The sequence below is a fragment of the Mobula hypostoma genome, chromosome 17 (assembly GCF_963921235.1).
Source record: "Mobula hypostoma chromosome 17, sMobHyp1.1, whole genome shotgun sequence".
NCBI classification, from domain to species: Eukaryota; Metazoa; Chordata; class Chondrichthyes; order Myliobatiformes; family Myliobatidae; genus Mobula; species Mobula hypostoma.
The window spans coordinates 58,773,591-58,785,044 of NC_086113.1; the positions used below are offsets into that span (position 1 = coordinate 58,773,591).

The following is an 11,454-nucleotide window of genomic DNA, read 5'->3' on the forward strand; positions in this document are numbered from 1 at the left end:
GTGGTGGAACATGCCTGACTCTGAGGCTCTTGACTTCTGAATGTTCCATTTTATGGAAAAAAACAATTCCAAACTTGTGGATAGTTCTTGCAATGCTTAAGATAATGTTGTAAGAGATTTTTTTTTTAATATAGAGAAGTAGCAAAGTATCGCAGTAAGACAATTCTGCAGCAAGTTGTATTTGGATGAAAGTACTGATGTTCCATGTGAAAAGCTGGTCTACACCAAACTATGCCAATATACGTGAATAAAAACAAAATACTTTCATCTTTCCATCTTGCCGTTGCTTCAGAATGTTCAAATTGTAGCCAACAGCTAAACTATTCTGCCTCTACCAACTGTCCAGATGTGGCATGTGCTTTGTTTTCCGTAATTTGTGAGAGCGATCAGTGTTGAATCAGAAGCAGTATCTTTCAATTTTATAATTCTTTTCATCTGAATGATATTTATTGTGGTAGTTTGTTTGACTTCTGTCAATCCTGGGGCTTTTCTATACTGTTGAAATTATAAACTCCCAAGATTTCTAACTCAACACTTGCCTTTGCTTCCTGCGTAGCAGGCAGAATCCAACAATGCCACTTGAACAAGACTGTGATCTATACAATAGAAGTCACTTGTTGTTTGAACCTTATGACTTGTGCTTTACAGTAGATTGGTCTGAGACTGCCCCAATCTCATTTTGCATTTTTTTTTTGTTTGTAGTTATAACTAAATTAAGGAATCACCATTTAAGGAAAGCACTGCAGATGTTTGCAGTCTTAAAAACTGAACATGTTGGAAGCATTTAGCAGGTCAGGCAGTGTCTGTGAAGGGAGAAACAGGAACATTTCAGTTGGGTGGAAAGTTAGTTGTCTTGGAAAATAGCATTCTGCACAAATACTGTGTGACTTGCTGATCATTGATTCAGCAAGGTTCTTGACTTCAGAAGGAGTCTACTATAACTATCGTTCTGTGTCAATGTCGGTTGTTTAGCTTAACTGGCTATAAATTTATTTAATCATGTCAAAAAAATTGTGCCATTTCACAGTACATCTCTTCACACACATCTGCATCTAACCCCTTTTGGTGAAATTTATCTAGACCATTTATTTGTACACAGTGCTTGCTGAATATTGAATTGTATTTCTGTTTGTGGTAATGAATGACCACAAACCTTTGTAATAACCTTTGCCATTCCATATAGTTTGAGCAAAATTGTACAAGTACAGTCTAACCAATATTTTGTGCAAATGCAATATAACATTCTAGCTCTTGTTATCGGTGCTTCTGCTTAAGGAATGTATTTTTCACTTTCCTGTGCAATTATGTCATCACCTTCATGAAGATACGGTCATGCACCCCCAGGTTTTAAATTTTACAGCTCCATTCTAAACTCTTCTCACCACTGTCAGGGTGCTTACTTTCAGTCTGTGGTCAATGAACTTTGTCCTGTTAAACTAGCATTTTGAACAATGATGTCTGATTATATTTTGATGGCTTTAATACTTCTCTCCTTAATCATGCCCTTGCTTCTCTGCAGGTGCAGCAGTTGCCGGTGTGTACCGGGTAGCAGGGAAGACGATGGCTCCACTTGAGGCATTGGTATTTGGTGCTGGACAAACAGTGCTCACAGTTGTCATCTCATTCTCGAGGATTCTAGCCACCCTATGAGGGCAGAATTCTGAGGAGTAAGCAAGTATCGTTGGAGCTCTTTAAACATGAGGAGACAAGAGTTTGAGAGACAGAAGAGTTTGAGAGACAGATTTGAATGCCAAGATGTGCAACCAAGAGATGGTATGAAAGAAGCAAGCTTATGTGACCGTCAGGCGAGCAGAACCAAGCCATCTGCTGTTTAAGTGTCTGCACTACAGCACCATATGTGCTTCCTTCGTAAAGGAGAGCGTGAAGATTACTAATGAGCCTATGAAGCCTCACGAGCAAATCATCCTGTACAGTTATCAATCCCCAATGAACATTAGTGGTGACTGATGCACACAGCTGTGACTGCACGCTAATGGAAACTGCAGGGATAGCAGTAGTATTACTTGTGCCAAACTTGGAAATTTTTAAAACATTATTTTGGAACTGTGAACTGCGGCCATGGTATCCAGGCAAAACTTAGACTTTGGGAAGGGGGCTGGTGTACACTACTGTATATTCATAAGATTTCAAGTATGAGATCCATTTTCTTTTCTGCCTTTCCTGACGCTTGAAAATATTTCTGATGGTATTTGTGTTGATGGAAAATCCCAGCCCCTGTAATCATGTTTAAACACTGCTGATTTTACATTCTAATGACCAACCTACCTTTCTGTTCATTAATTCTGCTTCCAGCTGCACCCAGGGCATCTACTACTCAACAGCACTTTATAGATGTTTTTGGGACGGAGCCACTATATTCTGTATGTGAGCAGAGAATGCAACCAAGGTTCTCATTATAGTTTATTGAGTGTGTCACATTAATCAGAAGAATGGATCCAGCTTTGAGAGTGGTATGTCGGCAGCAATGCAAATGGACATCATTATTTAAAAACAGAAAATCCTAAAAGTTACTCAGCAGGTTTAGGTTGCATGTGTGAAATGGAACAAAGTTAGTAGTTTTGGGTTCCTTCATTTTACAGTTCATAATGCAACATCATTGGACATTTGCTATAGAGATTGAGGAAGGAATCTGTTGTTCCCAGCACCATATTATGAGTGGAGTTTCAATCTTCTGTCGATGATTACAATGATTTGAGGGTTGTTTTCCAAGGGATATCTAAGTGACCATGTCAGGTCAGTAGATATTGAGCCTGGATACAATTCAAATGAATTCTCCTTGGTGGAATATTCTCCTTTTGTCTAGAGTATCAGGTGCATGTGAGCAAAATACATCTTGAAGCACTGAAACATGCCTATCATGCACTAACCTTGAGTTTTATCAGGGAGATAATAATTATAATTCCTTTTTGTTCAGTGCGAGGTAAACCCCTGCTTTGCAAATTCCTTGAGCTCAAATTCTGAGCTGTTGGAGGTTGAGCCTTTCACAGCATTTGGATTACTTGCAGATATACGTTAAAACTTTAACACCTTACTGACATGACTTCAGGCTTCACTTTAGTATTAAAAGTCATTTTGAAAGAGCATGTTCCAGAAATTAACTTTATATAAAAAATATTGAAACCTCTTTCAGAAATGCAATGTGAAGAGACATGCTTGCTGGAAGCTTTTAGTTTTTGGTGACTTCAAGAACCTCTTTTTTTCCTAGAGTTGAATGTAGGATTAACAAGCTTCTTGTTTTTTTTAAAGTAATTGTAGACTTAGTGGCAAAGAATATTGAAGCTGTTGAAATTACTTCTTCAGGCACTTAAAATTTCAAAACAAAACTAGTTACTTTCTGTTTGAAACATTCTTTGGAGAGGGAAATGGACTAAAAGCTTTTATTGAGCCAGAATATTTAAGTTCATCCATTCCGGGTTGCATTAATGATGTTTTCTGGCTGTTGGGGTTTAGCCTGTTTTCCCCTCTTGGTATGTGCTCTGTTCCTGTTTTTCTATGAGAGGAGAATATCCAATCAAACATGAGGACCACCTTTGCGTTCTAGACCCAGTCTTCAGCCATCATTGCAAGCTCAAATTGGTTTTGATTGGTCCTCTCTGAAATTTGTAAGTGACTTGAAATGGTGAAGTCTGGACCAACACAAAAAGCTGGAGGAACACTGCAGATCAGGCATCTGTGGAGGGAAATGATTAGGGAACATTTTTTTAGGTGAAGACCCATCTAAATGAAGTTCTTGACCTGAAATGTTGACTTTCCATTTCCCTCCATGGATGCTTCCTGAGCTACTGAGATTTTTTGTTGTGGTTGCTGTGTGGTTCTTCCTGGTTGGAACGTCTAAACTCTTATAGCCAAGTGACTGAAAGTATTGGTGCTGCAAGCATGAACTAGAGCAATGTGCTGATAATCTCCTGTTTACTCATTTGTTTAGGAAAGTATGGGGTGAAGAGTAAAGTACATATCCACAAGACCAGGGGCCCTTTAGTTAATGGTAAGGGTCAGTGGTATTTTTTTTAAAAGAAGATTGTAAACCCAAAAATGCTTGTCACTCCTAAATTGTAATTGCATTTGTGAATATTTTGGTTAATTAGTTGGCTCACTGATGCTGACCAAGACTCCAAAGCTTTAATTTCCTCAAATGTCACTAAAATGTCAGTGGGAGGACCACCTTATTGGTTTTACAAAAACAGCAGTATGACTTTGAACCAGAGGATCTGGAAGGCTCTGGAGAGAAAAACAGTGGCAGAACTGCCAATAATGAAATGTTCTGCAAAGTTGGTGCTTGGTGAAAGATGTGTTTGTTTCTTACAGTTTACAGATGGTAGGCGGGGGGGATGGTGGGCTGCACAGTTAGGTGGAAGTCAAATTGTCCACATGTGTTGAATCCTAATGGCACAAAACTCTATTTTTAAACTAATGGCCCGAAAAGTCTTTGGTTTCAGCTGGTCCAAAAATTTAGATTTTAATCAACATAGATCTTCCTATATTTGAGCCACTGGGGCTGATCTTTGATTGCCTTGGTATCACTGGCTGCTTGCCTTGAGTTAGGCTGTTGGTTTCAGCATGTCCCCAGTGCAATCTGCTACTGCAAGGCCAGCACTTGCCCTGGTTCGTGGTAGCAGATAGGTTATCTCTGAGTGGGCAGCAGGTGACTCTCAGCTTTGGCAACTGGTGAAATACCCACTTTTCCATAGGTCACAAAACTGTTAGTGCGAATGTGTTTGATGCTCATGAAGATTTCGGTAACACTTGGAACATTTGGGGGGTGGAAGTAAAATAAAACTTAAACATTTTAAATCTAAAGACAGGCTCGTACACCAAATCAATCAAGTTTATTAAAATTGAAACAATTAAAAATATGCCTGCTTGCTGTTCTCTTGTTAAACAACTGTCAATGTCAAATGGGCACTATCTTGTGATGCCAAGAATACATAGTGCGGCCAAAAAGTTGAGCCTGAGCAGAGTCGGAAACACAGAACTGCCCAGATCCAGATGCACTGGGTCTTTAATTAGGGCAGAATATCTGCCATGGTACAATTAGGGATGGTTGCCTATTGCTAACTCTTGCTGTCTTGCTGTTTCCAAACACTAAGCTTCTAATGTGGATGTAAGTCCATAAAACATGGGAGCAGAATTAAGCCATTCAACCCATTGAGTCTGCTCTGCCATCCCATCATGGCTGATCCCGGATCCTGCTCAACCCCATACACCTGCCTCTTGCCAGTCATAGGAACATAGAAATGGAAGGAGTAGTAGCCCCTTGTATCTGCTTCCTATTCAAGATGGGATTGTTAGCACTACTCTCTTATATTTGCCTCCATTTCTCTTAAATCAATAGTTTTCTTGAACCTCCACAGCTTTCCAGGGTACGGAATACCAAATATTCACTCCTGAGTGCAGAAACCCATCTTGACCTGCAATGGCTAACCTTAAATTCTAGCCCCTATGGCAAGAGACCTACATCTACCTATCAGACTTCATAAAATTTGCTGGTCACAATACAATTAATTCTCATCTGTCTAAGCTTGTGTAGACCTGTTTAACCTCACAGTAGCACTGTGCTCCCAGTAATCATGGTGAATTGTCATTGCACTCCCTCTATCCTAAACACCCCTGTTAAATGTAGTTTTAAAAGGACTGCATTTTATGCTCAAGCTGGTAGTAAAAAATTTTAAAAAGGCTTGAAGTCCGGCAAGGCAGATTTTCAATGTATGGAGATGTTCATTTTTGGATTTCATGCAATTCCATAATTTCTTATGGCAAGTTTTTTTTAAAATTACAAATCCTTAAAAATTCAATTCTGGAAAACATTCTCCTATCAAGAAACAAATAAGGATCCAGTGATGGCTTAAATTGGACAGATTAAAATGCATTTATCACTCTTGTAAAACGGGTTGTATTCTGCAGTATTAGCTCATAAAACTGTATGGAGAGGAACACACCTGGACACTTAATTGCAAGCATTAATTTGGCATTATGGTGCTGGCAGTAAATGTCAATCCTTGTGCAGTGTTGAATTTAATGCCTGTCTGCCTTTTATTTACAGAAATTTGTGGAAAGTCCTCTTATATGCAGGCACGTGCTTGGTTGTGGTGAATGGTTGCTGAGTCAGGAAGGGGAAGGCTTAAAGCTATTCAATGGGAACCTGGGGACTTAAGCCAAGGGATCCCAAAGAGAAGAAATGACTGACCCAAAGGGCTCAAGTGACAGGAAGGTTCAGGCCTAGCTGTGCTGCATTAGACCTCTTTTCCTAAGAGGCCACCATAGAGATGTACTACAATGAATCCTGCATCTGTTCAGCAGGGCTAATGCTGCCACATTGGTGCTACTCAAATTCAGCACGGCTGTAATCTTCTGCTTCCTGTCCAATAAGGCTGACATTGAAGATCACAGTTGTATTTCCTATTTGCCTATGTGTGGGGAGTTACGTAGGAGCTCTACACAGCACAAGCCAAACTTACCATCTTATTGTGCAATAGACCATCTAGTATAGGGGAATCTAAGGAGTAAAAAGTCATTGATTGTGTACAAGCTGCACTGTAAATTCCACACTAGAACTTGGTTCTAAGCAAAGGCATTAATCCTTTCACATTCAGCCTGAATGTGACTACAGCCAGGAGATTTTGATGACTAACTTTCAGTACAATTTTTTTAATGTTGCCATGTACTAGCCTGCTGTGCCTGACCTTTTACAAGCACCTTGTCATACCAAAAGACGTTTACAATGAGGCCCTGTAACTCTAGGTTTGGCTTCCTGTTATTGATCATGAGAAATGTGTAGGAAAAGCTGTTGGGAAGATAGACAAGGCTAGTAATGCTGCTTCAATTTTTCTGGAGCATCAGGTCCGCTGTCTGGATCAGTCAGTAAGTGCACAGTGCAACTTATAGGCTTTATCTTGAGTCAGTTTGCATTCTTTAGACTGGTTTCCTATTTGTCCTGGATCATGTAGATCACTGGCACTAGCTGCCTCCACAGTGAGGGAGATAAGACTCTATGCTTAGAGGGTCTAGAGTTGTGAACTAGGTAAGTTTTAATGAAAGCCCAGTGATGGCATACTTACTGATTCTAGTTCCCATCAATACTTTGAGAACTTGAGTTCCAGGTGGGATTCAAACTTGTGTTGCTGGGCCAGTACTCCAAAACTCTAGTTTCTGCTCTAGTAATCCACCCTTTACATCATCATTCATGTGATCTGTTGTCAGCACTTTACTAGGAAAGTAAGAGATAACATTAGGAGCCCCTTTTCTACCTTGACTGTGGGAACAGACTACTTACTGTGGCATTTTCAAAAGTTCGTTTATTATCAAAGTATGTATCCATATACAACTCCGAAGTTCTTCTTTGAGTTGTTTATGGATACTATGGGAACAGATCTCTTGCTGTCACGTCTTCAATGAAGGTGTTAATGCAACTATTCTCCCTTCTTGATTTGGCAAGCAGCAACTCCAAGAGAATGCGTGTGGTTAGGCTGAGAATCACTATACACCTTGCCAGGCATTGACTCTGAATAATTGCACATTCCCCACTAACATCTAAGGTATTGCTGTTAAGAGTTAACAGTAATTAGTGATTTGAAACTGGATATTTAGCAGTGGAAAATGCAATCCCATCTCCATATTTTTTTTTTGTCTATGAGCCAAAAGCTAACAATAATGGAATGCAGTTCATTTGAAGCTTCTACTACACAGGAAGTTTGGCATCTAAATCAAACCAGCCTGCTGAACAGGACTTGGCCCCCTACCTAATAAGGTAGGTTAAGATGTTGGCAAAAGAAAGACAGAAAGTAATAGATCTAAATTCTTTCTGCAGATTCTGATACTGAAGAGGTTACAAAGGACATTCTGTGTAAAGGTTAGATTGAGTAATTAGTATTCAGTGACCTCTGGCTTGCTATGGTGACCAGTGAACCTGATCTTGTCTGCTAATATGATATCAGGAGAAACCATAGAGAGGAAAGTGCAAAGCGTGCATTAGTACAATATGTCCTCCCTGGTTGAGTAGCTAGCAGTACATGTACAGTGAGGGGGAATAGTGGTAATTATGGATGGTGTATTGAGATGTCAAATGCAAGAGTTGGTGGGTGAAAGGAGGGAATGGTATGAAGAAGGCCATAAGACCTTGGCAGGCAGGAGAGCTGGGACTTGTGCTTGTTAACCATGTGAGAAGAATGAGTTTTTCAATGTATCCAGTTCAGTATGTTTTTTCTCCCAGTAATGACCTCCCACTGGGCTTCCAAGGTGGAATTGGATGACTTCACTTTCTGTAAACCTATCAGAAGAGGATCTCCCTCTTCTATTCCAGCTATGAAACTCACTCTTCATCCTGTTCTCCCAAACCTTTGAACCCAAAAGCATTTCCTCTCCAACTAACTAGCTGAAACTGGCCCTAGTGACTCTCACCCTGTGGAGATGTGCTATAATGAAGTGTGTCCCACCAAGCAGTACAGGATAGGCCTTTCTAACTATTCTAACATTCCAACTATTATTTCTGTCTCAGTTTACCAAATCTCCCTGCATCTCATTTGTGTGCATCAACCAAGCAGAACAGATAGGTGGTGGTGGAGCAGAGGTGGTGAGGAAAGCTGCCAGTAGAAATCCTGTCACTAAGAGGAATTCTGCAGATGCTGGAAATTCAAGCAACACATATCAAAGTTGCTGGTGAACGCAGCAATCCAGGCAGCATTTCTAGGAAGAGGTACAGTCGACGTTTCAGGCCAAGATCCTTCGTCAGGACTAATTGAAGAAAGAGCTAGTAAGAGATTTGAGAGGGGGAGGGGGAGATCCAAATGATGGGAGAAGACAGGAGGGGGAGGGATGGAGCCAAGAGCTGGACAGGTGATTGGCAAAGGTGATATGAGAGGATCATGGGGCAGGAGGCCCAGGGAGAAGGAAAAGGGGGAGGGGGGGAAAACTCAGAGGATGGGCAAGGGGTATGTGTACTGTACTTTTGCTACCCACTTCTGCCAGGGAATTGTATTTCAGTGCAGTCGTCCTAAGGAGATGGACTTTGTCACAATCCACATCTAACTGCATTTCAAAAATCCCATTCTTTTTCCCACTCTATCTGAAATTGCTGTTGTTTTCTTCACTGATTTCTACAGAAACCTGGGGGCAACATTTGTCAAAAAATCTAGAAAGAAACTGTCTCATGATGAGGGCGTCAAATTCTGGATGGCACCTTCAATTGCAGACACATCATTGGGCCATACCTCTAGCTAGGCATTCAAGCAAATGGAGGGTGTGTTATCATCCAGTTAATGCACATGGCACAAAGCTCTTGTGTATATTTCTTAGAGGTATTGAAAAGGCTAATCCAACTGTTCGTGCTTTTCTGTGGACTAAGTTCCTGGAATGCCCATTCCAATTTATTCATGAAGAATTGAGTTCTTGCATTTTGGGACATTTGAATTAACTGTAGTTTTCATAAGTGTAAACTGCAAGTTCAGAAGTGAAGTTACTGGCTCCAGATTTCTAGAGATGACAGGTGTGACGTGGAGAAAAGCTGGCATAAATCTGTAAGGCAAAAAATTCTCTCAGACAGATTTGCACCCTTATGATTGAGAATGAACCCAAGCTGCAGTTTGTGCAAGTCACCTGCCGGTGGCTTCTGATATTCCCCGCAGATGGCATGGTTGAGTTAGCACAACGCTTTAGAGTACCAGTGACCCAAGTTTAATTCCTGTCACTGTATGTTCTCCCTGTGACTCTGTGGGTTTCTTCTGGGTACTCCAGTTTCCTCCCACAGGCCAAAGTTATTCTGGTTGGTAGGTTAATTGGTCATTGTAAATTGTCCTGTGATTAGGCTAGGGTTAAATCAGTGATTACTGGATGGCACAGCTTGAAGGGCTGGAAGGGCCCTTCCACTGTAAGTGTTCCAAGGCCACTGTATCCAAATGGGTAAAACAGAATTGACCCTTGCTCAGTGACAAGAATGTTCGATTCACAGAGTCTTTTGTTGCATTACACTCAATTAGTTGATCAGTGAGGAAGCTATAACTGATTTTGTGTTTTGATCCTGCCTCTGGAAGCTGCAGCTACCCTCAAAGTGTATTGATGGAATAAATACCAACAAGACAAAGTAGCAGCATTAGCTCGAGGCGTGCTACAAGTGAAAGTTTGTCTCATTAATTGTAGGCTACTTGTTTCTTGTTCTCTTGCAGTCAATTTCCCTAACCCTACAGTGCAATAAGCTGTATGCCCCTGCATCATCTGATCATGTTTAACCAGAGTAATGCAAGAGATGTTATCCATCCAGTAGTCAGATTGAGATTTGGCCCTTTAGAATTTTAAACTGCTACCTAAAATTAAACCCTCCTCTTTACTGTGTTAAGCTGCAAGTATTTATATTACAAATTTTAAAAGGAATTTCTTATTTTAAAAAAGCTACAGGAATAATAAGATATCCATGGCAGCAAATAATTCAATGAAGATATGTGGGCTCCACGTGCTAATTCCAAAAGCCTACATTTTAACAGAACACATTTAGGTTCCAGGGAAACCATTTTTGTGCTTAAGATATTTAGAAAGCATTTATTCTAGATGTTTACTATGAGTGTCTGTAAAAGGGACTGTCTCACCAGTATTATGTTTTCTAAAATCTTAGTTTAATGAGATTAAGAATGGAAGCAGTAATCTTAATGTAATTGTGGTTATGATTTCAGTATTAACTGCATAACATGGAATGCTGCAGTCCGCAGCTGTAGACTGGTGCAGTGAGTATGTTGCTTTTCCCAAGCAACCTCATTTTGTATTTAAACAAATAGTTGATATCTTCTGAATGAACTTGCAGCCATTTGAACATTCACCTGTTTTTTTTTTAAGTAAATTACAATATGCAGTTTCATACTTTTTACAAGTAAAACTGTATTGGCTTGAGCACATGACACATTTAAATTGTGCTGCTCCCGGGTAATTTGGAGCATGTTGTATTCTTGGACTGGATTTGGTTATTCTTATGATAATTAAAGGTCTGAGTTGTAAATAATGTATTTTTTTTTATAACCAACCATTTTTATTTCCCTATTTACACACAGCCTTGTACATCAGTACTTGGAGAATAAAATTTTGCAGTGAACAGTTCTGATTTGGCCTGGTTTCATTTGTAATTTGAAAAAGATAGTTTATGAGTTGCTCAAAGATATTGCCATATTTTAATTAGTATGCCAATGTGCCATGAAACTCAAGGACCTGTATACCATTTGACCTTGAACTGTTTCTAAAATGAGACAGCTGATCTGTAACCCAATTTTGTATCTTTGCTTCCCTTCTCCCCCTGCCCCCCATGTCCTTAAATCATTAAGATCTATTGATTTCGGATTTCAAACTAAGAATTAATGTGGCATCAATTATGACCTGTGGAAATATTCCAAAATTCCATGAATCTATCACTAGAGGAGATTTCCAATGTCAACATTATTCCCTTTCTAGTTCTAGAGTCCC

At 39.9% G+C, this 11,454-nt stretch overlaps 1 protein-coding gene across 1 annotated transcript in view; it reads left to right on the top strand.

Annotated features, from left to right (window-relative positions):
• Positions 1–8,768, top strand: part of tmem170b (transmembrane protein 170B) — a 60,411-nt gene extending 51,643 nt beyond the window's left edge. The window contains exon 3 of the mRNA XM_063069378.1: positions 1,520–8,768. Within this exon, the coding sequence (XP_062925448.1) occupies positions 1,520–1,650 (131 nt within the window). The 3' untranslated portion in view covers positions 1,651–8,768. The remainder of the gene's footprint in view (positions 1–1,519) is intronic.
• Positions 8,769–11,454: the final 2,686 nt, after the last annotated feature.